General features: G+C 30.6%; 4 protein-coding genes across 4 annotated transcripts; 2 read left to right on the forward strand and 2 right to left on the reverse strand.

Moving 5' to 3' along the window:
* Positions 1 to 1,224: 1,224 nt before the first annotated feature.
* Positions 1,225 to 3,951, forward strand: LOC105624790 (protein RFT1 homolog). The gene is made up of 8 exons (XM_012206141.1): positions 1,225 to 1,284; positions 1,391 to 1,593; positions 1,804 to 1,990; positions 2,050 to 2,331; positions 2,397 to 2,528; positions 3,005 to 3,136; positions 3,219 to 3,719; positions 3,793 to 3,951. The coding sequence occupies exons 1-8, from the start codon at positions 1,225 to 1,227 to the stop codon at positions 3,949 to 3,951; spliced, it is 1,656 nt and encodes a 551-aa protein (XP_012061531.1).
* Positions 3,952 to 4,239: 288 nt separating this feature from the next.
* Positions 4,240 to 5,087, reverse strand: LOC105624791. The gene is made up of 4 exons (XM_012206142.1): positions 5,053 to 5,087; positions 4,589 to 4,650; positions 4,367 to 4,481; positions 4,240 to 4,303 (listed from the first exon to the last, which is right to left on the reverse strand). The coding sequence occupies exons 1-4, from the start codon at positions 5,085 to 5,087 to the stop codon at positions 4,240 to 4,242; spliced, it is 276 nt and encodes a 91-aa protein (XP_012061532.1).
* Positions 5,088 to 6,372: 1,285 nt separating this feature from the next.
* On the forward strand, positions 6,373 to 17,258 carry LOC105624798 (cytoplasmic aconitate hydratase-like; the record flags this gene model as incomplete). Its single annotated transcript, XM_012206147.1, has 14 exons — positions 6,373 to 6,469; positions 6,529 to 6,698; positions 6,788 to 6,933; positions 7,202 to 7,595; positions 7,812 to 7,983; positions 8,098 to 8,315; positions 12,470 to 12,629; positions 13,143 to 13,363; positions 13,607 to 13,763; positions 13,870 to 14,105; positions 14,908 to 15,044; positions 15,123 to 15,270; positions 16,613 to 16,779; positions 17,006 to 17,258. Coding segments are annotated over 14 exons (2,676 nt in total), but the record flags the coding sequence as incomplete, so codon positions are not given.
* A 1,722-nt stretch (positions 17,259 to 18,980) lies between these two features.
* Positions 18,981 to 21,839, reverse strand: LOC105624792 (F-box/WD repeat-containing protein 4). The gene is made up of 7 exons (XM_012206143.1): positions 21,643 to 21,839; positions 20,534 to 20,815; positions 20,255 to 20,411; positions 19,971 to 20,191; positions 19,706 to 19,834; positions 19,494 to 19,641; positions 18,981 to 19,410 (listed from the first exon to the last, which is right to left on the reverse strand). Exons 1-7 carry the CDS (start codon positions 21,837 to 21,839, stop codon positions 19,234 to 19,236), a joined length of 1,311 nt encoding a protein of 436 aa, XP_012061533.1. The 3' UTR covers positions 18,981 to 19,233.
* Positions 21,840 to 26,583: the final 4,744 nt, after the last annotated feature.

The raw sequence follows: 26,583 nt of genomic DNA on the forward strand, positions 1-26,583 counted from the left end.
ATAGTGCGAAGTATAGTGTTGAATTCACCATAAGCGTTTTTAAAGCTCCCATTCTACAATATGCTTTTTTTCTGTTTCTTGCTTTTTGCTATTTTTTACATCTTGTCTTTTTGCTTCTTAGGCCCAATTTGCATCAATGTCATTTTGACTTTAAGCGAGATTTAAAACTCTATCTGTCTCATTTTAAAGCCGAAAAGAGACAGAGATAAAAAAAGTTTTAAGCCTCACTTAAAATCAAAGTAAGTTGATGCCGGTTTTTTGTTTTTTTATGTCGTCCGAGATAAAAGTTAACGAATTTCGAAAGAAACAAGAAATACATAGCAAGAAATACATAGCAATACAATTGTTAATAAAGCGGGTTGTAAAGGGGAAAAAAAGCAAAAAACAGGAAACAAAGAGCACATTGTAGAATAGACTTAAATCCATAGGTTTGTTTTCTTACAGTTGAATTAGTGTGCACTTTTGGAACTTAAAGTAGAGAAAAATATATACGTTTGATATTTGTCTCGAAAGCGAGAAAGTTGAAAAAAAGAGTCAAAGAGAGTTCTAATGCAACAACAGAAAACAGACCACCTATGTGAACTCTTTTTAATGTTTGGAAATATATATTTACGTCGATAAAAAATTAGACACTTATTCAAATATAACCTGCATAATTCCTTGTTTCTCTAATTAATAAATCTATATCAACAAAATAGTGAATGAGTTAACAAATTAATCGAAGTAAGCTGATTAAATTAATCGAAGTTTACAATTAGTCGAATTTTAGTCATCATCTTCAATCGGCGACAAGATCAGTTTACTCAGTTTACACGACGCTTCTCTCCGCAGCAGAAAAATAGTATCGTGTAAATATCTATAACCCATAACGTCTGCTTATGATCTATCTTGTCTACGCGGTCTGCGTCTGCAATTGTATCGTCTGTATTGCCACGCATTTCGACATTTACATCACGGTCACAAAATGTTATCACGCTAATTACGGTCACTTTCTTTTTCCACTGTGACAGAATTTTATACAAACAAAAGACTTGGTAATACATACGAAACCGAGAAGATGATTGGTGAACGTTATCCTGATTGTCCCTGTGGTCATAATAGATCGTAGTTTTCTCACATAACCTTACCTAACCTGGGAAAGGGGGCTACGTTAATGTTTCTCTACATCTCCCGGCGGGAATCTCGAAACATTCTCACATATGCTTCTGTCAAATCGGTCTGAAGATGCCGCCGAATATCCTGAAGAGCAGCTTGGAGAATGCCTCGTTTAGCATTATATTTCAGGTACGTTGATAAAACCGGTATTTAATCTAAGAGTGATTAGAGACACTACTTTTGTATTGACAAATACTATGTCATATAAAATTTTAGAAAAACTCTTCTTCCACAGATATTCTGTCGCTGCGTTACATTTGTTCTGAACGCATTTGTTGTTCGTCATGTGGGCCAGGCAATCCTAGGCGTCATTAATGTGAGATTACTCTTATTGGAATCTATGATACTGTTCTTATCACGCGAGCCATTTGTGAAAGCATGTCTGACTAACACAGCGGAGCATAATTGGGCACAAGTTATAAATCTACTATGGCTGACGTTAGTTTTTTAATTATATGATAATTGATCATCTCAGAAACTATACTGATCAGCCCCATGAAATAAGAAGCATATAAAAATTGATGAAGTTATAAAACTAATCATGCTATTGAAATTAAGAAATTATAGAAAAATTCCATCAGTTTGTCTTCTGAGAGACTCAATTGTTCTCTTTGAACAAAATTATATGAATTAATTAATGTGTTTTAGAGTACCCATATGCATTGTAATGTCTTTCCTATTTGGATATATTTGGTTGTTCTTGCTCTCCACCACAGAGATATTACCACCATATTACACATTTGCAGTTTGGGCAGTTGGACTGTCATGTGTTATAGAACTGTCTTCCTTAGTCGTTCAATTAGTCGCAAGCGCATTTCTCTTCGTTAGGCTTAAAGTAAGACAAAAGATAAAAGATTTTCAAGAAATGAGTATTTTACAGCTTTGTTCTTCCAGATAATTCTGGATACGATCATGATCATTATTCGCACTATGACGTTTGTCCCACTAATATTATATTATCCTGAGAACGCATTACTTGCGTTCGGCATCGCTCAACTTGTTGCGGCAATATTTTATACAACTAGTCATTATGCATATTTTCATTATCATATCAAGAAATTGAACAAGTCACAGAAACGAAGAATGTCTTTGAAAGATAACAGCAATGAATATGTGATAAGAGAATTTCCCTTTCATACTATAGAAGATTTTTTACCTTGTCAGCTAAAAAATAATGTATGTATTATAATTGCATTGTTACATTATTGTTTCGTAAGAAAAATACAACAGTTACTCCGTAGGATTCGTACTTTGATACGAAATTGACTAATCTCACGTGGAGCTTCTTTAGGCAAGGAATCCTAAAACAGATTTTGACGGAAGGCGAAAGATTGATCATGACTATAATGCCAGTATTAACGTTTACAGAACAGGTTTGTGTCAATGTACAGAATATTTCCCAAATTTGTAATCAAAATATTGTAGTAAGAAAGTTCTCTAGTAAGAAAAATTAAGTAAAAAAATTATTCATAAATTTTGACAATAATTTTTAACAATAATTTTTGAAATAATAATAGTTTAAATATGGTCAATTAGATTACGTTTAAATGGCCATCTGTCCATTAATTGCACGTGCCGTATTGTAGTATTAATAAGCGTGTTCAAATGTACTCACTGCAATATGATATGCACGACTCATGATCAGGTGACTGTTTACATATAAAATTTATAATTAGCCATATTTAAACTCTTATCTAAAAAATTACTACTTAAAATAAGAATTTATAAATAATTTTCTTACTTCATTTTTTAAGATCTTTTTTATTGTAATATTATAATTCGCGAATTTTAGGACACTTGCGTATACTCCAATATCGTCATTAGATGCTCATTTTTTTCTTTCTTTAAGGGAGTCTACGAGATAGTGAATAATATGGGTTCGCTAGCTGCTAGATTTATTTTCCGTCCAATCGAAGATAGTAGTTATTTTTATTTCACACAGATGGTGAAAAGGGATAAAACGATTTCTGATCAAAATCCAGTGAGTGTCTATTATATCCTTTCATGTTTACTAAAATTAAATAAAATTTTATGTACCTATTTATAAAATATGATATTTTCAGGTGAAAGTACAAGAGAGTGTAAATGTATTGACACATTTGTGTTCTGTTGTTACATGTATTGGTTTGGTTGTTCTAGTATTCGGTCAATCTTATTCGAGTCTATTGCTCTGGTTGTACGGCGGCTCAAAGTTGATTTTACCCTTACCTGTTCTATTGCTAAGAGCACACTGTCTCGCCGTGTTACTGTTAGGAATCAATGGCGTAACCGAATGTTACACTAACGCAACAGCCGACAATGCGACCATAAACAAGAGCAACTTGATCATGGTCTACCAGTCGATCACATTTTTGGGCGCATCATATCTGTTTGCTATATGGTTTGGTCCGGTCGGCTTTATTCTCGGCAACTGCGTGAACATGGGTCTGAGAATCATACATTCGGTGATATTCATTAATAAGAGACATCAAGACACAGTCTATCGTCCATTACGCGGACTAGTACCAAAGCCCATGTTCTCCACATGTCTACTTGTTGCAGCGTTCGCCACTAATTTATCACACGTAAAGTATTCACAATGTAATTTTATATGTATGTACTAAAATCGCGTAGCAGTAATCTCTTCCGTTATTTCAGACTTACTTCTTCCCAAGTGAAAAAATATTGCACCTATTAGTTGGCATAATAATGTTTATGATTGTATTTATGTCTTGGTTATATGAAAATTATGAATTAATCCAGCTTGCCACAAGCAAGTGGTATGAAAGAAGAAATAAACAGAAAAAGAACGACTGAAACCCTCGTGTAATATAAATTATTTTATTTAATATATGAATCAACTATAGGTTCATTGTAAGATCTTGTAAAATGTTAAAAGATCACACACACACAATTTTCGTACAACTAGTTAAAATTGACTATAAATCCTTATATGATGAGAGAGAGAGAGAGCCACATATCTATTAAATTTTTTTTATTAACAATTTGCACGTATACTTGATACTTAAATATTTTTGTAAAAAAAGATTGCATTTTGAATATAAATATTATAAGTTCAGCCACACTTATATAACAATGATTATTTCAAATCGATATGTCTTTATATATAGCACCAACTACAGGTTCCTTACGAAGTATAATACACTGCCTGAAATTGAAGCAAGTTTTCATTTTATATTTAGAAATATCGCAAAATTGTTATTTTGCTTACTTGTTATCATTTTGAAGCGATATAATTGGTGATCCAGATTTCGGTTCCAATTTTGCAACTAGATCCGCTATGGCCGCTATCAACCCAGCACTGTCGCTCGATGCATCGCCCTTAACTACAAAAGTTTACAACTTTATGCAGGTCATACGAATGCTTGAAATTTTTTCATATCATTTTTTAATATCTATAATTTTTTTATTTAGATCTTTGATAATTTATTACCTCCAAGACAGAGACCAGCGTGATCAGCCAAAATACAGCCAATAATTCCTTCCTTGTCATGCCTATATAGTACAATAATACTTTACTAAACAAATATACAAGAATGATAATAACTAATGCTCAAGAAAATAGAAGATAGATACACAAATGTAAAATACACAAATGTTAAATAATATTAACGCTCAGTTTTTCATTAACTTGTATTTAGACTCATTTAATAACATGTAAAAATTGTGCATCTATAACTATGATTAATGATCACTAAACTGATCGTTTTGTAGTGATAATTTTACTCGCTAACCATAGAAAAATACAATTTTTACATCACAAAAATAAAACAACAAAAAACCGAGCCTAAATAATATTCACAATATAATAATATTTATTATAGGATAAAAATTAAAAAATATTTAAAAACTTATATCGAGGAAGATTTCCTAACCTATATGCCCCATAACGCTTACGTGTCATCCAATGTTTTCACCAAGTTTCGTTCCATCTTCGGACCTCGAGTCTCACGCGACGCTTGCAAAATCAATCGACACGCGAGATTTGTAGAGTTTCCTTGAAAAATTAATTCGACGTCGAAGAGAGAGTCGTGTTATCGTATGTTATCACATAAATATTGGCAAATATCGCTTGAAGTCTGCTGTCTGCGTCAGTTTGCTGATGTGACAGTTGACGGTGTGACATGACAGATCGCGATATTCGCGTCTCGCGATATATCGCGCCATATACACGTACGCACATGTACGTACCACGTGATCAATGTACCTAGTGTCACTTAATGATCTCATTACACGGTAACTGAACTTTGCCCTTCCTCTCCGTCGTAATTGAGAGAATTATGCGAATTAACTTGTGAGAGGTGTTACATTACACAACCTGATGAAACTTTCATTTCATTCCGTTCTTTTTTTTTATGTTTTCGCGCTTTTAGTGCCTGATTTCGATTTGAAAAGAAAAATAATTCATTTACAGAATCGCTTCGCGTTTGCGCAACGTGCGGTGATTGTGTTGACGAAAAATTGTTAAGGAAATCGTATATTGCGAATATCATTATTTCTGGGACACTCGGTATAAGCCGTACAAGCGCTATATACATATCGTGCAATAGGGCCGACGTGACTTGTTCAGTGACAATCATGGCTGGTAAGTGGAAAGATGTGTACTTGTTTGTTGGTATTATTTTGTTAAAAAAATGAAATGTAAACAAGTGAAGACAACGAATTTATTATCGTTAACTTATTGCATTAGATCAATTTATTCCAGTGAAAAATATTAATTCGCATATTTCATAATAATATTCGAACTTAAAGGAATTAAAATTCATGGGTGTTTTACGTGAGGATAAAAGTTGCAACATATAAAAAAATAAAATATTTAGAATTTAAAAAATACTTATTTTTATAGAGTTATGTATTAATATAAACGCGAAGAGTACCATAAAATATTATAATTTCTTATATATATTCACTGTAACACAAATTTAGGCAGATATTTTAATTAATGTTCAAAGTTGCAATATGTAAAGAAAGACAAATTTTAAATTTTGAAGATGCAACTGTAGTTTTCTAAATGTTTATTTATATATTTTTATTATTGGGAATACATTAATTAAATTTAAAGGGAAAGAAAATACATTAATAGAAATTAAATTGGAATTTTATTTTGCTTTCTATGCTATTAAATTTTATAATTTTTTAACAGTATTATAATAAAAATAATATATTTTGTGTCATACATTTTTTAACTTATAATAAAATAAACTATATAATTTTATTTCAGAAACAAATCCTTACAAGAGTCTATTAAAATCCATTAAAATTGGATTGAAAGATTACCAGTATTATGATATTGGCAATTTAGACCCAAAATATGGTAAGTTTTTGTCTTATTTCACATCTAATGAATAAATATTATATGTATTGGTCTTACAGACAGATTACCATTTTCTATCCGAGTTCTCTTGGAAAGTGCCATCCGTAATTGCGACAATTTCCAAGTAACAAAACTAGATGTTGAGAAAATTTTGGATTGGGAAAATAATCAATCTCTTCAACAAGATGGAGTCGAAGTGGCCTTTAAGCCTGCGAGAGTTATATTACAGGTAAAAAAGTATCTCCAAAATTCCATATTTTATTGAGTTTAGTCATGTGCAAAAAATATATTTCTTGCTGTTTATTCAATTACAAACAGGATTTTACTGGAGTACCGGCAGTTGTGGATTTTGCAGCGATGAGAGATGCTGTAAAGAAACTCGGTGGCAATCCTAATAAAATTAATCCAGTTTGTCCATCAGACCTTGTAATCGATCATTCAATACAGGCTGATTTTATTAGAAGGTATGGTTCATCAAGTATGCTTTATCAAGTGTATTTTGATTTTTTAAATAATGGAGAGGATTAAAGGTTATCATAAGCTAATAAAAAAATAACCTGGAAGCTCTAATATTGCTGAAATGTTACAAGAAAAGAAAAAATTTTATGTAATATGTTTGATAATATTGTGAGAAGAGATACAAATAAGAAAAATCCAAGAATCTTTTTTTATTTTTGTGTTATATTGCCTATAATGGTTTATATAAATCTATTATTACTATGCATGTTTCAGCAATGATGCTATAAAAAAAAATGAAGAACTCGAATTTGAGAGAAATAAAGAACGCTTCATGTTTCTTAAATGGGGTGCAAAGGCATTTAAAAATATGTTAATTGTTCCTCCCGGAAGCGGTATCGTGCATCAAGTGAATTTAGAATACTTGGCAAGAGTGGTATTTGACTCCAACAATTTTCTATATCCTGACAGTGTAGTTGGTACTGATTCTCATACTACCATGGTCAATGGTCTGGGTGTACTTGGATGGGGAGTTGGAGGTATTGAAGCAGAAGCTGTTATGCTTGGTCAAGCAATTTCTATGTTAATACCACAAGTCGTAGGATATAAATTAGAAGGTGTATTGAATCAATATGCCACATCTACTGATCTTGTTTTAACTATTACAAAGGTAAGAATTTTCCGAGCAAGCTTTGTAAAAATATAGAAGCTTTTTAGAGAGATATTTTTACTGTAATATTAAATGTTTTATATGTTTTTATAAATAGAATTTTACTTATTTCTTAATAAATAAAGTTTATATATAATGGAATATACTATATATTTTATATATAAGTAATATTAATAAGTCAGTTATATAATCTTATAAACTTATAATATTTTGCAGAATCTTCGACAAGTCGGAGTGGTTGGAAAATTTGTCGAATTTTTTGGGCCAGGCGTAACGCAGCTAAGTATCGCGGATCGTGCTACCATTTCTAATATGTGCCCGGAATATGGTGCAACCATAGGCTTTTTCGCAGTGGATCAACAAAGTTTAGCATATCTCAAGCAAACAGGTAAAATTTTCTCTATCAGTAATTATTTATTTTTTATAAATATCTTTTATGATATGATGGCTTTTGATATAATATTTTATGTAGTATATAAATATATTTTTCTATATTATCTAGGTCGATCTGAGGAACACATTGAAAGGATTGAGAAATATCTTGAAAACGTACGCATGTTAAGGAATTATGATGACTCGAGCCAAGATCCAATCTTTTCCGAAGTAGTCACTTTGGATTTGAGCACTGTAGTCTCAAGTGTCAGCGGACCTAAAAGACCTCATGATAGAGTTTCAGTATCTGACATGCAAATAGACTTCAGAAATTGCCTCGTAAACAAGGTTGGTGACTCTTAAACATTTCCGTATGAAATAGATTGTACTCACAAGCAAATCTATTTCATCTGCTGCAGTTCATATTTTGTTAATAAGATAAATAATAATATTAATTGTATCGACAATACGTACACTTCGAGTAATTGTAACAATATGATAAATCTAGAATGCTAATATGAGCGAGAAAGATGATTATTTAGTACATACAAGGGACGAATATTACCCAGTGACTGTAAAATGTAAATCAAACTGGATTATATCCATCTCATGCTGTACCTTTGTTTTGCCAGCTAGCGCTAAAATGAATTTGATCCTATTTTTTTCTAAAAAGCTTGCGTGGTACTCTCTTGCTAGAAAAAAATATACGATCAAAAAATGAAAATAATCGACAGAGAACTAGGTAACTTATACTGTGATATGATTAGCTTGTATTAACATATCACAATAAAAGTCCCTTTGAACTCTGTGACTAAAAGTTATTTGCTTTCATGACAATCTACAATATATGTGAATTTAATATAATCAAAGGCACTCATTTTTTTTTAGAAGACTCCAGCAATTTTTATATATCAGTTTATAATGAAGAAAAATTCTGATATAAAAATTCTGAAATACTAATGCCGTGGTAAAACAAGCTCGAAAAATATACAGGGTGTCTCAAAATTCGCACATTTGGAGTATAGAACATACTTTATATTAAAACAAACTTTTTCCTTTAGCAAAATTGCGTCCGATAAATAATTTTTGTGCTTATTTGGTAATTTCAACTTGCTCTTCTGCAAAAACTACTTGTCAAACGTAATTTTGCAAAAGGAAAAAATTGTTTTAGCATAAAATATCATATCCTGTATTCTGAATGCGCAAATTTTGGGATACCTTTTATACTATTAAATATATACTATTTCACATGCATTAGTAATACTAACATTAAATTACTCCTGCAAAAAATGTGTCTGTATCGTTGATATGTGATCGCCGACAATATCCCGTGTTGCTATGTCTCGAGCATCTTTCCTTTGCTGATCTAGCTTTATGATATTTCGATACAACATATAGTTAGATCACCAAAGATAAATGAACGAGATGTGAACTGAATCTTCAGGTGATATTTTTTGCCATTAAAGACGAGTATATGATCTAGTCACAAATTTTTTTTCTTATTTGTGTACCAGTCACATACTCGACCCTAACAACAATACTTAACAGAGCGATATGCATATAGCTGTAAACGTTAGATGTACAGGGATTTGATATTGGATGCAATCATCACCCGGTGAAGTTTCCATTACAACTTTACCGGCTACGATCGCATCCAATAGTATAATCCTCTTACACAACGCTGATATCAATCCATGAATTCTGTACAATTTCTTTTCTAAATATAAAAATTTTTCTCTTTCAATTATTGAAAAGAAATTAAGGAAAATTCAGCTATTTCAGAAGTATTTCAGATTATTTCAGAAAAATTGAGAACGATTTCACCTATTGGAGTATTTCTTCAAATACTCAAAGCTGTGTCCTACTCACGATGAAACTTTGGACAGGTAGTCCAAAATTATATATGCATAATTGAATACTCACGATAATTATTTGTTGGTAATGTTTCCAACGATCGTCAAAATTTTTTCATCTTTGGAATCGTAGAACACAATGCTAACAAACTACGATATTTTCACAAGTTATAGATGAAAATCACACTAGCAAAAAATTCGATAATATCCGAGCTCACTCGTTCACAACAGTAAATGGATTTTCGCAATTACTAACTCTTGTCGGCGGATCTTTTATAAAAACTTTCTTCCCTATTTTTGACCTGCTTCTGAACTTCTATTGGGTTCAGCCTTATCACAGTTTTTAACATCAAGTTTTTAACTAAGAATAATTCATAAGAAACTAAAAATTATGTTTCATTACTTTTACAATAGTGCATACTGAATTACTATTGAATCTGTTTTCGCACTTTTTTAGCACTGCAGAAATTTTCAATGAACATACGAAAAGCACACACAGAAATGTAAAAAAATATTTATTACGTGAATATGATATTTAACTCGTGGTCATATCGAGAAAGCCGCGGTCTTAATCCGATAGGCAAACTACAGCGAATGATCGCTCAACGAACGGAAACAATACGTGTTTAAGAACGTGTCGATCGATTTCTATTCGAAATGTTCAACATTGGCATCGCGTTACCTGGCCTATGACAGGCACAAGGACATCTGTCGAAGAAATTCATCCACTGAATCATAAAGTTAACGCTTCTTCCGCGTGAAATTCAATTCCGATTGAAGTTAATATCGAAGATAGATAAAATATGTATACTTATATATTTTAATGGATATATATTGGTATAAACTCAAAAATTTTAGATTAAACAAAATCAAATTATAATATGTAGTAAATTTTTTTCAATTTAAAATCAATACTCCTGTAATGAGAATTTTGAATCATATTAAATTTAAGAAATGTTACAAACTGATAATTTTAATATTTTTTATGACAGAGTCTTTAATATAAAAATATAATAATATTAAATTATTGTTCAGTTGTTTGCATTAGTGTTTTAATTAATTGAAGAATACAAGTTTTGTTTGTCTTATTTTAAAAACTTCCGATTATTATACATCAGTAAAATCTTTCTATATTCTCTATGTATAAGAACAATTGCACGTGTAAAATTGCTTGAAATTTTTTATGATATAGGTCTTAAATACATGACTCTCATTCTTTAAAATGTAGGAGAATGCGTGTATGGCACTTGATAATTTATGAAGAAAGAAATAATTCGTACGCACATACCATTGATCGATCGATCCGTCCGCCTCGTCGGAGAAGACAAAAGTCTTTGGTCACACTTCGCATAAGTTCTGAAAGACGTATTCAGAGCTCGCACTGAAATTGCTGATACAACATCCTACTACATTCGTTTTGCAAAGCTCACACATTTCATTGCAAATGAGCCATCGTTTGTCGTGCATGCTGATATATAGAAAGAGCTCAGATTTCCTATCAAGGCACAGTGCCTAAGATTTGGAAAGGGATATGTTTACGGAAAACAATGGAAAATTTTGTTTAAAAGACCTTTGATTTAATTAATGTTATACTAAACTAACAGTTGATTATGTATCATTTTTATTTAATGAACAAGATGTTAAAAGAAGTATTTGTATTTTCTGTTCAGCACATTTTGGTCGCGATTAATATATCAAGTATTATTGAAGTATTTCTACAAAATATAAATAATACTAAACAATACCCATAAAGGTACGAACAAATATATTATTTTCATAATTGCTATGATTTAAAATAAATATGATGAATCCTTATATTATTATAGACATTTCTTAGTTTTGTATCTTTATTGTCGCACTTACAATTAGTTAAAAATAATCTGATTGACTTATTTTTCTTTAATATTAAATGACTTGTTTATCAGTTTTTTGTTTAAAAATACTTGCCATTGCTGGTTCGTCATTGGATTGTGCACGCATGAAGTAAGCACGAGGTCATAGACCTCGTGATTGCTTAAAGATCTTGCTTTGCGAGTTCGTATTGCTTCTTCAGCAAATTGTGTATCGGGCAATGAATTCTGTCATGCCACTCGACGCATCAAATCTGCCAAATTTATGAAACAGTAAATAATGGCTTGGAATAATAAATCACGTAAAAAAAGTATTATTTATAGCGTATAATTTTTAACTTGTAATTATTTGCGACTTTTATCGTAGCTTCTTTGAAGGGATATTTTCCTGAAGGATTATTATATTTTTTACTTTTAAAAGACGTTTAAAAATATACGAATAAAGAACAGAATATTAAATGATATATGATTTTTAAACTTTATATTTATCTATAATATTTGAATTTGTGGTTTAACTCAATCATAATTAAAATCCAATTCAGTTTTTTCATATACATCAAAAGCTTATAATGTATGTTAAATTGAGACCAAAATTTAACCTTTTCTTTTCAAAGCATATTCTTTTACATTTAAATTTAATCAGCATTAATTGCTAAATGAATCTTTTTATTAGAAATTATTTAAAAAATTGAATATTTTTTATTACCATGAAAAGAGTTATTTTCATTGTACATTTAATTATATAAACAAAATTCTTACAAACAAAAATGTATAACATAATGACAATTTTTTATTATAGGTAGGCTTCAAAGGTTATGGTTTGACTCCTACGAAGGTGGATTCTGTGGGGAAGTTCAATTATGAAGGAAAAGAATATGAATTGAAACATGGTTCTGTAATAATTGCAGCTATTACCAGTTGTACGAATACTAGCAATCCTAGCGTTATGCTTGGAGCAGGTGTGTTATGAATTTTATCAGAAAAATTTATTACAGCTATACATAATATAATTTAATATTTTATAATTTATTATATTAATGCAAATGATTTATTGAAAATTTGAAAAACGTGAAATGAAATCAATCTGTTGACGCAATTTTAAATATCTATCTAAAATTATCAGCATTTGTTAGTGTAATATGGATTTTTAGATTTTAAAAGTACAGATTTTAAATCTCGAATATAATTAAAAATGAAATTAGAAAATAGAAATTTTAAATTATTATTAGGATAGTCATTATTAGCTAAAACATTTTGTCTATTTAAAGAAATTTGTTTCATCCTTTGAAATTTAGATTAGAATGATAAGAAACATTGTTGTATAAATAAAAAGTAAGAAAACTAACAAATGTTTAGTTTTTTATCATTAAAATTTTATTAATTATTTAATTATGAAAGAATTTAAATTGTAATTCTAGAGAAGGATATGAATTAGAATATAAAATTTGCTACTTTAATATAATATAATACAGGTCTTCTTGCTAAAAAGGCAGTGGAGGCTGGCTTGAGTGTTGAGCCATATATAAAAACATCATTGTCACCTGGCTCTGGAGTTGTTACTTATTATCTCCAGGAAAGTGGTGTGATTCCATATCTAACCAAGTTAGGTTTCGACATCATTGGTTACGGTTGTATGACTTGTATTGGAAACAGCGGCCCGCTTCCTGATGTTATAGTCGAAACTATTGAAAAGGTAGAATAATTTGCTGTATTTAAATTCTATTTGTCATTTTTTCAATTCTTGCTAAAAGGTAAAAATAATTCTATAAATTGTTGACAATTATAAATTGAATAAAATTGCGTTTAAAAATCATTAAAAAAAACTATTAAACTTCGCAAAGCTTGTCATCTATATCATTCATTAATTATGAAATTAAATAATTTCTTTTTTATAAGCATTATCTCTGCATATAAAACAGCGTTAAATACCTTATAGAATGAACTCATTTGCTGTGGAGTTCTATCAGGCAATAGAAACTTTGAAGGCAGAATCCATCCGAATACCCGGGCGAATTATTTAGCATCTCCACTCCTAGTAATAGCCTATGCCATTGTTGGCACTGTAGACTTCGACTTTGAGAAACAGCCACTGGGTAAGATATAAAATCATCTTCGCTTTGTTAGATTTATGTATACTCTTTATAAGAAATGCATACTGCATATGCATAATTTTTATGACATTTCTGTTATTTATACAAGGTCGCAAAGCCGATGGTTCTCCAATATTTTTACAAGATATTTGGCCAACCAGATCAGAAATTCAAGCTGTTGAACAGAAGTATGTCATCCCAGCCATGTTCAAAGAAGTCTACAGTAAAATCGAACATGGTAGCGACAATTGGGCAAGCTTGGTAGCACCTGAGGGCAAGTTATACCCATGGGACATTGATTCTACATACATTAAAAATCCACCCTATTTCGATAACTTGCAGAAGGTAATTAGATATATAATTTTATTGTAAATTATAAATGCTTGATATTGAAATTTTTATGGAATACGAAAAGAATTTAAATTTAATTTTTTTATCTTAACATTAACTTTCACTTCTTAAAAGTTATGTTACATATTTAGAATTTTAGATATTAATATAGAAAAACTATCTGAGCTGTGCTAATAATAGCAGTCAGGTTAAAATTTTTAAATTATTTTTAAAGATATTTATGTGCTGAAGAATAATTTGCTTTTTTATTGTAAAATTTTTATACTGGATGAGTTTTAATCAGAAACTGCAAAATATCTGGAAAAATAAGCATTGTACGAAAAAATGTTTCAAATAAACCCTCAATATTTTTGAGGAAGCAATTCTATCCCGCAAAAATTAACTCCCTCCCCCCCTTCATGTTTTGTTTTGATACTACCGTGAAGAAAGCAACTTTTGTCTAAAACATATTTTTCGAATTATCATAGATGTTTACGATTTGTTATCTATTCTTAGTTTTACCAGGATTAATGACGTGGACGCGACAGAAATTATAATCGGAATCGAAAAAAAAGATTTAGACAAAATTGTTTTTGACGTAGAATCCGAATCTACAATAAAAAGTAGAGGTTCTTATTTAAGATTTCAAAGTTATTCTCAGCCCCACACCCAAGGAAGAGCGAGAGGCGGTTTTGTGGGATAGAATTGAGGATTTATTTGAGACATTTTTTACAATGCTTATTTTTCCAGATATTTTGCAATCTTTGATTCAAAAACTCATCCAGTATTTGTAAAAAAATGAAAAATGATTTTATAGGAGCCATCTCCAATCCAATCGATTACAAGAGCGCGAGTGCTCGTAAATCTTGGAGATTCTGTTACAACCGATCATATTAGCCCAGCAGGCAGTATTGCGCGTAATTCAGCAGCGGCGAGATATCTAGCTAATCGAGGGTGAGTTTGATATCAATGAGATAATGGAGACAACGAATGCAAACTGGCTAAATTCTTAATAATTATTTTCATTCCTAGCTTGACGCCAAAAGATTTCAATTCTTACGGTTCGCGTAGAGGAAACGATGCCGTGATGGCGCGGGGTACATTCGCTAACATTCGTCTGCTGAATAAATTTATTGGTAAAGCGGGACCACGAACGATCTACATTCCAACAAATGAAGAGGTATTAACGTGCTTTCTCGTTCTAGTTTCATTTCTCACTGCATACAGTTTTAAATATTTAATATTTATTTAATATTATAATCCGTTTTAATCCTTGTCACAGATAAATAAATTTTGCATTTTTTAAATATATATTTTTTAAATATATATGATTTAAACATTAAGGGGTTAGACCGATCAACCATAAAAATAGGTAATTTTTCAAAATCGTTAGTCAAAGAAATGTTAATACAGAATCAAGATGACAAAGAAAGAAGTGCATAATATTAAAAAAATTATCGCAAGTCAATAAGATAGTAACAATTTTTTTTCCTTCCAATCGCTTGTACGCATTAATCGAGTAAGATAAAGTCCAGAGAATGAAGTTTACCAATAAAAATATATATTGAAAAAAAAGAAAAAAAATTTATATTGATGTAATATCTGGCGACTAATCTGTTCCGTTTATGATTCCTTTTTTATGGAAGCAAAGAACTTCATGACTTCGTGTGAGAATACGAAATTTCTAGATTCTATTTAAAAATTAAGGAAAAGAAAAACACTTTTTAATAAAATTTTAATAAATTAAAATTTTTTTTCGTTCTTAATTAATAAACTTGTTTGTAATTCTTTATTATCATCTTTATGTACTGAAGATAATCGAATCTTGATCGAAGCGTCTATGTTTCTTATATAATAATAATTCTTATATAATAATAATAAATATATTATTTTCGTTTTAACGTTCTGTCGTTGTGGCTGTATGCTCCTTATTATTTATATTTGGAAAAAAATATTACTGAAGTGTTGTTTTGTATTCTCTAATCCTTGACCGAGCTTATTCAAACTTTATTAAAATTTGACCGAAAAAATTTTTTTTAACTTTCGGTTTGACTTTTGGCACAAATATTGTTAATTAATTTATTAGTATCTTGCAAAATAATAATGATGTTGCAAAATAATAATGATGTAAAAATCGTCGGCCAATGCTTAGAGAATACTATAAGAATAATAAAAAACCAAAAATTTAAGTCAATCCGATGAGTACATCCTGAAAGAGAGAAATCTTCGACATCGTTTTGAAAAACAAGATTTCAAGAAAAATGCATTTAAAGTTTTACAACATCTTTATATCATGTAGTGCAAATTTTGTGATTCGGAAACTAACTCGAATTTATACTTAAGACCTTTTGTTTCATATTCCAGGTTTCAAACTGCTTTAAAGCAAAAAAAATTTGTTCAATTTGTTAAAAATTTTACATCAGTTTAAATGTTTAAAAAGGCATAATATTTGTAACAGACAGTTTTTTAAATATACATTGGTAGCGAATGTGTTAATAACAATTGGGCTATATATAATTTAGATGGACGTATTTGATGCAGCCGAGAAGTACGCGAAAGACGAAACACCTTTAATCGCTCTGGTTGGCAAGGAATACGGATCTGGATCTTCCAGAGATTGGGCCGCCAAAGGACCGTACTTACTCGGTATTCGAGCGGTTATAGCAGAATCGTATGAAAGAATACACAGGCAAGTATTTTTTTTAAGCATTATATTTATTTTTTAATCAATTTTAATCAATTTTTTTCATTGAATTTTAAGATACATCTCTTTTAAAAAGTTAGGAGTTAGCTTGTATGTTTAAAGTAAACAATTTTAAATAAAATATTGAATTTTTTTATTTTTGTTTAAAGAAATCTGGTTTACAATTGTTTTTATTTAAAGTATATCTATATTTAAATTCGTTTATTTGTAGGTCCAATCTTGTGGGTATGGGCATTGTTCCACTACAATATCTTTCTGGAGAAAATGCAGAGACCTTGGGATTAACGGGTTATGAGCAATACGATATTATGATCCCCACGAATTGTCAACCCGGAGAAATGATCATTGTGAACACGGACAACGGGAAAAAATTCAAAGTGATTGCACGATTTGATACGGATGTCGACTTGACTTACTTCAAACACGGTGGTATTCTTAATTATATGATTCGAACAATGCTTTGATGAGTGATTAAAAAAAATGAATATAAATGATCCTCTTAGAAGGCTACTTAATGAGATACTTAATATTGGTTTTGGGATATCAGCTATACCTCTTTTATAAACAAGATTAAGTTTTGAATACATGAAGGAAATACAGAATATTGCTATAAGCGCTATCGTAATAAATTCTTTCTATCATCTAAAATTTATTAATATGGCATTTATAAATATTTGTGTACAGCATGCCATTAATGAATATATTTATTTTATAACATTTCAAATTTTTGTTATACTAAGTTTTTACGCTATATTAGTTTTATAGTGGAAGTACTCCACAATTAAACAAAACACAAAGCTTATTATTCTAATAAATTCTTTGCCATCATTGTTAAAAAATTTTTTTTAATATTTATAATCGTTATCTATCTATCTTATATATATGTATGGAAAAATGATATTGCTTTTATGTGTATATATATATGCTGATATGCATCATCATCATAATAATAATAAATCGTTGCAATACAATTGACTTTGTTTATTACAGAATGACTTTCAATTATATGTTAATACTTTAAGATGTAATTAAAAAAAAAATGTACGAATGCAAATTGTTCACACATAAATTACAGATAAATTATCTTAGATCCATTCCAAATCAGTAAAATTATAAGTATACACATAAATTGAAATGGATTCAGATTTTCAGAAATATTGATTTACGAATGTTAAAATAAAACTTTTCAATTCTGAATGCATTTTTATTCATTTATAGAAATTGCATGGAATATATCTCTGTCTTTCAATTTAAAAATAATATTAGCTTTTTCTGTGTACACAAACACAACTGTGAATACTGTTCAATTCAAAATTTTGAATAGGAAATGCAGTTTTTTGAATCCAATTGCATTCAATTGAATCTAATTGAATCCAATTAAATCCAAAAAAGCATTCGCTATTTAAAATACGCATTCGGATAAAAAAAATTCAATCCATTTTAATCCATTCTCATTTGTTACATCAGGGATACAGTCTATTCGGAAGGCTTATTTTTCTGTTTCAAATATAGATACTGCAACGAATACATCAACAGAATCAAAGACCTGAGGTGCGATTCCATAAAGGGCACAATGCATTGCAAACAACCGAAATGTTTATCGCGACAACCAATCAGAAGCATAAATAATATCATTAATGCTTCTAATTGATTATCGCGATAAACGTTTCAACGCGTGTTTGCAATGCATTGTAGATATATAGCATAATAAATAATATAGAAAAATTGCATTTAAAAAATCGACATATTTTTATATTAATGCTTTTTTATTAAATCAGATTTTATTAGATTTCAATACACTAAATTAGTTTCATACTCTCTTAATTTATTTTTTTATATTTTATTATATTAAAGTACTCGTATACATATATGGTAAATTTATTCTCTTATCCTTTTATATTTGTGCAAAAGGTTTTAAACCTAATAAAGTAAAGCATTTTTCTAAAATAAGCGCAGTTCTTCCATGAGGAAGAACTGTCTCATATTTATTTTTACTATTTCATCAGACTGATTCTTTTCAACACAGTAACATTTGTCACAGTAAAATTCTATAAATGCGCATGAAACTTCGTGACAAAACTCGCACAGCGGATTCAAGTATAGATCTTCGATAATATCAAGAATTACATCGAGAAATTTTAACAATACTTTGACCAGTTTCCATTTTTTTAATGAACATAAAGTAATATCTATGACTAAATATTTATTTACAATCATTATTTATATATAATACATAATAATTACAATTCGTATCATTACAGTTTATAATAAAATAATATCGCTGTTTTTATAAAGCGCACTATTTTTACGAAATACATCATATCCAAGATTCAATTCTTAAAATTTGATTTTGCTCTTCATGTCTTCTATGCTTCTTGTCACAAATTGTAATTAAACTTTTCTTTAAGCATGAAAAGTTTTATTTGAATCGATCTGCATCTACCTATTTTTTAAATATGCAAACAATGACTTGTAATCATGCTTTTGATTTGAACGGAGTGAAAAGTTTAATTCGATCATGCGTTTATCTGTAGCGCAATACAGATGTGTACTATCAAATTGTAAAGAATAGATTGGGCTGCGTCGAGATGATTCTTGCGAATTTACATAATACATCTAAAAATATTGAAAAAATATTTATCATAAACAATTTGTAATTTACAAAACACATATATCAGTTTAAAAGTTTTGATAAGAACCTGAACGAAATCAGTTTTCCTCTGATCCCATAGAATAGCTAAACAATTATACTGTGTCCCTGTTATCATAGTGTATTGATTATCGGATGCAATACAATATAATGTTGCATCGCATGGATCCACCCATGAGCAAACGCATCTTCCAGTTCTCAAATCATAGTTGTTAATATTACATAAAGTTGAAAATAGTGATTGAGCAATCGAGATGTTACCTCAAGTCCCATTTTCGGATGTATGTATCATAACCGCAAGTGAGTAAAGTGTTGGGATCATCCCATACCATGTCTAATATTCCAGCGCCGTATTTCCACTCGTGCTGCATTGTATCGACCATTGTGTAACTGAAATCTCTCCGTTAGTTTTTTTTTCAAAATATTTAATATGTGTTATTTGTATGATCAATCGCATTAAAATTGTAGTAAATATCATTAATTCTAGATCTCATGGATCGATTAAATATTGCAATATTACACATACCGCTCGACATTGATTACATGTAATGGAACGTCATTTATTCCAGCCGAACCAACAGCAAATGTTATTCCAGTAGGATCAATTGAAAGTGATTGCACTTTATCTTTTAGATTTATATAGATTTCCCCCTTTTTATCATCACCAGTAAGCATTCTTTTATTTATATCCATATTGCATATTTGATCCCAAGTCCTTACATTCAAAAGTTCTGGATGTCTAAATATCTAAATAGAAATGAATCTTACATCATATTATACTACATTACTGTCAGATTCACCAACTCTTACCTTTACTGTACCATTATCCAAACCCGCAATAACATTTTCTAATGAGGCATCTATGGCATTAACAGTAGATTTTACAGAAGCTGACTTCTGTGCGATCATTTTTGCAGTGCGCAAATCATCTTCGAAATTCACCATAAAGTAGACTACAGTGCCATCCCTAAAAATTTTTGCAAAGGATTATATGTATGTTGCAAAAATAAAAAATGATTAATTACACACACACACACACACACACACACACACACACACACACACACACACACACACACACACACATACATATAACCACATATGATGAAATTTTTCCAAATAATGAATTTGTTGATGTGAAGACCACAGGATTCTATGGTATGATATCTTGATCGGTATTTATTTAATGTCTTCTCATGACGCTTAAAGCCATAAAGATCCCCAAACATCCACCAAAGCATATTGTCCGTCATTTTTAGCCATGGTATCATACTTTTTTTCCATGAGAATACAGCTTCTTTTTTATATATTCCATAATTCCAGTTCTGAGATATGTGCCATGCTGCATGTGGTTGCAATAATGTAAAACATCTAAAAATAACACAATTTTCTAATTTTATTTTATTCTTTCTTATATATATATGTGTATATATATATATATATGTGTATATATAATTATCAGAAAACAGTTTTCTTTTGTAAACTGTAAAAAGTTTGAAAGTTTCTTAATAAAAGAAAAACTTGTTTGAAAAACTTGTTGAAAGTTTCTTAATAAAAGAATACACAATTCTTATTTAAGTCCAATCACATTTAATTAGAACAAAACTTGTAAATAAGTTTATCTCTCATCTAAGAGGAGATTTCAATATTAATTAATTAATAAACAAGATAGCAAAAGAGGAACAAAACAGTATAATAATTTTAGTATTTAGTCAATTAAACAGAATAAAATTCTAATAGTTTGTATAGAAACAGATTGCTTATTCTAGACTTATCTGAAACTAGAAAGTTATCTAATATCGCCGCTGCAAGGCCTCGTAATTAACACAACTGCTTGGTACCAAGGTCCATAGGAAAAAGGGGCGAGCAACAGCGATGTTCTAAACTTTAGACAGATGAATAATTTCCGAAATACGTGCCATCTCTATTGATTAGTTTAATGCAATTACTAATTGATCGATAATATAATTCATATTCAACAAAGCTAAATATCAATATCTCACAAAAATAAAAATACACATTTAATAAAGAAAACAATAAATAAGATTATCTCAAGATTATTTTATCATAATTATCATACTGAAGAACTGTTACGTTCGTGCGATTGAATTTGCTTTGTTCAAGTCTAAATTTAGGTTCAAAGAAACATTTCGGAAATTTCAGTTCAAACACAGATTAAACACAGTCTAACAATATACCTTTTACGAAACATTTCCGACGTTTGATTCGTAACGAGAAATGATTTCCTCTTTTTATTCCAGCCTGTATCTGATATGATCCTATAAAAGCGCTTGCATACTTGGCTAAGTTGTATCAAATCATATGCATTGCAATAATTGAAAATTGAAAGCAACATCTCATTTGGTAAAATATCCAAACGCCAAGTATCTGTCATCTTTCTAGTCGTCGAAATAGCTGGTTTGTTTTTTATCACTGCACTAGATTACACTAAAAAACTTTTCTTCTTGTTTTCATCAAATATCGGATATCTATATATCCTGTTCATACAATGTCGTTCCTAAAAGAGAAAAGTTTCTAAAAAAATAGCCTAGAAAGTTCTGGAGTTCTAAATGTACATGCGTATGTACTACATGCATTGAACACATGATGAAATACATGATGGAATTCGTCATGAGATCAATAGACTTGTTTACTTGCACTTTTTGCACTCAATTTTTTTAACGCTTGAACATACTTTTGAGGATTTCAGGCTTAAAACGTACATATTGGAAAGGCCATATCATATATAACCTATGTAATAAAAGTGTCTCCAACATTTATCTGTCCTTGTCTGAATGCATGTTTGCCGTGCGCTTGCGCATGATGATATGTAATTTGAATTTGAAAAAATGTAGAATATTTATCAAAATGTAGAATAGTTATCACAGCACAATAACAGAGTTTATTTTTCTTTCATCCATTTGACAAAAATTTAACCATTTAGATTTTTGAACTACATCTTTAGGAAATCTAAACATTGTGTGCAAAACATATAATAAATTTTTAAATTATTTTAATGTGATAACCATACACTTAACCCAGTCAGAAATGATAATGGAACGACATCGAATTGATGTCGATTTGACGTCGAAAGTAAATCGACATCGATTGACATCGATTCGATATCGATTTCATTATCATTTCTGACTGGATAAAATGCACACATATTTTATATATTTACATAATTTAAATTACTTCAATATGTAACCTTAAAGCTTGGCTTAAAATTATTTACGAAGTAAGGCTATATTTACACATGAAGAGATATTTTTGCTTCGTTGCTATTTTGAGATATATAACACAATAACCTTCCATTTTTTAATAATTTTATATGCTTTCGCGAGTTTTGAAATTGAACGTATATACATATGGATATTCATAATCGACACATGCGCATTACGATGATTTAGACAAGGACAAATACTAAATGTTGGTGCCATTGACAGTCAGGGTCTGAGTACAAGAATTGTCATAATACTTACTTAAGTTGTAGACGTAAGTAACGCACAAGCTTTCACGTATGACGTATAAATTATTGCCATCTCTTGGAGATACGGCAATAAGATGTATGTCATACGTGAAAGCTTGTGCGTTACTTACGTCTACAACTTAAATCTCTAAGTAAGTTACGACAATTCTTGTACTCAAACCCTTACCTATGGCCTTTTCAATATGTATATTCTAAGATTTTAGGTAACACGAGAAGACCTACTTAAATACAGTTGAATACAGTAGTGTATATATAGGCTGCATTCCATTTCATGCGCATAATATATATTATTTTATCTTTGTCTTTTGCCAAGTGTCAAACAATAAAATGATACATCAAATGATGCACATTATGCGTGAAATGGAACGCAGCCTACGTGATAACTGCAATTATGTTTTCGACATATATCACAAATTGTTATTTTATTTATTGTTTTTTTATATTTTTTATTAGGTGTACAACTTTGCTTCCGCCGTTTTTTTTCCGAAATTCGAGGCTTTATTGTAAAAAACTGGTTATACATTTATGATGATGAAAGTATTGTCCATCGCTGGCCACTACTTTCTCTCATCTTTCGGGTAGCGTACGAATTCCGCGTCGAAAAAACTGGTCATCTTTTGAGGCGAATCCACGAATCGATCCAATTTTTTACTTCTTCATAAGACCGGAAGTGCTGGTCAGCCAGGCCGTGTATCATTGATCGAAACAAGTGATAGTCAGAGGGAGCAACGTCTGGAGAATACGGCAGAGAGGGTAGGACTTCTCATTTCGACGTTTTCAAGTATGTCTTGACCACTTTCGCAACATGGGGTCAAGCATTGTCATGCTGCAAAATCACTTTATCGTGTCTCTCGTTGTATTGCGGCCGTTTGTTTTTCAATGCTCGGCTCAAACGCATCAATTGCGTTCGATACCGATCGCCTATGATTGTTCAGTCGGTTTTAACAGTTCATAATACACTACGCCGAGCTGATCCTACCAAATACAGAGCATGACCTTGGACGTCAAAATCATCGTTCTTGAAGCGTTGAAACCACTCACGACACGTTCTTTCACTAATAGCGACCTCACCATAAGTATTTGAGAGCATTCGATGAGCCTCAGCCGCAGATTTCTTCATATTGAAGCAAAAAATTAATAAATGACGAGAATTTGGCTCGTAAACTGACATTTTCAATCGAGAATAACTTTATGATGCATACACAAATCGACTAATGTTTCTATGGGGTTATGTTGACAGATGCCCAAGTTTATTGTATGACGTCTATGATCTATTTATTTCGACCACCACTTACCGCTAAAGCCATCTATAGGAAAACGGCGGAAGCAAAGTTGTACACCTAATATATACTGAACGAGGAAAGAGACTCTCTCAAACTATAATATAAAACATAATATATTAGGTGTAGTAAAAAGAAATCCATTATTTTTGCATGAAATGCATTGAATGGAAAAATAATGGATTTCTTTTTACTATACCTAATATATAATTAGTATAATATATAATTAATATAATATATAAAAGATTTGGAGACACTGATAGTGTCTCGGCGCTAAGCTATGGTGTGAGACATGTGTCTTCTTTACGCGAACTGGCGAATTGCATCAGATCGAGATTATCATAAACTCAATGAGAGCTAAACCGATTAAATTCTAAGTATGTTCAATCGATTGCAAGTGCTCGGAATATATAATGAAAGTGTTTTTATTTTTTCTTTATGTACCTTACAAGCGGAGATATCGCGACGCAAAGTTCCGAACTGCCACTTTTCAAATTAAGATACATCATCATTATCATCGACCGCATTCCTTTCGTGTCCTTGATATTGGGCGTGTTCAAGTTGACAAAGCGGTTAGTCTGCTCGCTGATCAAATAAGCATAATTGGTTGTTACTTATAGATCCAACCAATCATATTCAATCGCTCGGTAAGCATCTAGCTGCTTTGCTGTCTTAAACTCGCCCATTCTTTATCAAGAAGCGCTAATTTCGTGTCCTTATTTCGGCCCGACCAAGGTTGCATTAATCTGGGTTGAAGTTGATGATGTTTCGTGCTCTCCTATTGGTAGATAGATGGTTGGTTTGCATCACTTTAGAGAATGCTTCGCTATTGGTTGACATTACATGTCACGCGGTGCAAACCCGATCGGGCCGAAAACGCTATTACATTCTTTATACAAAGAGCGCTAGTGATATACGTGATCAGCGAGTGCTGCGATCTGGAGCATAGCCGTATGGGCGAATTCAAGATAACAAAGCATGCTTACCGAGCGATTGAATATAATTGGTTAGATCTATAAGTAATAAGCTAGACTTATAACCAATTATTTGCTCAGTGAGCAAGCTAGCCGTTTTGTCAACTTGAACTCATTATCTGGATGGAGCGTAAAGATGCATAAAATAATCAGTACATAAAAATAGGATTTTGTGTGAAGCAAAGTTAATTTAACAGTTGTTTGTGTAATTAAAAATTATTTTCTGTTTATATTAAAAGATGTAATGAATGTATATATCTATTACTTTTTCTAATATAAACCGAAAATTATTTTCAATTGCACACAGCCATTAAATGTTTATAAATCAAGTAATTAAAGAAAGAGGTCGTGGCTATGAGCCAAGTTAATTTAATGTTAAACCAGAAAGAGAAATAATATAAAACTAAATATATTTTTATTATATTTCATATAATTGAACAAACATTTTAATCTGTTTACAAGGTCATAATTAACATTATAAAGAACCGGCAATTGCAAGTAATAACAGTTAATAGTAATAACAGTTAATCACATAAATATCCTAATAAAATCCAAAATCATGTTAAACATTGTTAATATAAAATATATAATACTGCTTTGAATTTTATATTAATAATATTTTAACATATTTTTTTAGATATTATTAGAATTTTAATTTTTATACGACTTGTATTCATAATTATCAGTACGTTGTGACATTGATAATGACCTTGTGTAGATCAAAACGTTTATTCAATTATATAAAATTTAATTTCACATTTTCAGATTAGCATTAAAGTAATTTATTTTTTTGACTCGTAGTCTCTTTTTTATTATTTATTTTATATTAAATCTTTATTTTTATTATATAGATATGAATATGTACCGATGAAAACTTATTTCGATATTTTATTCTTGATTAATTTGCTCCTTAGCTTTTTCTGTAGCTTTTATTGCTACAGCCGATTGCAACATAATGAGTGCGTTCAGGAAGATTTGTGCTATTTGGCGCTACAAACTGTTTGCGGAGCTGCAGATAGCGCTAACAAACAGATCATGACATCACTAATGATAACATGTTACGTCACAACTGCGCGCTATCAACGCTATTTCTTCCGAGGTAGTGTATTGGTAACATTAGCGTTTACAGATCCGTGAATGACTCTAGCGTAGTGTTGGTAGCGTTTAACATTCGTCAAAGTTAGATTAATATTTAAGGGGATTCTGTTCTCGAGTGTCACCAAATTTTTGTCTCTTAAAATTTCGTAGAGTAAACATATGTACGTAATGTGTGAATTTCAAATTTTATCATAATGAATGCAATCTCAATTTTGATCTCTGCTCATGGTTTGCCACTAGGCTGGAATGAATAATTCTTGCTTGTGTATCATCTTTAACTTTTCAAAGTTTCTACGA

Source organism: Atta cephalotes (genome assembly GCF_000143395.1).
Source record: "Atta cephalotes unplaced genomic scaffold scaffold00088, whole genome shotgun sequence".
NCBI lineage: Eukaryota > Metazoa > Arthropoda > Insecta > Hymenoptera > Formicidae > Atta > Atta cephalotes.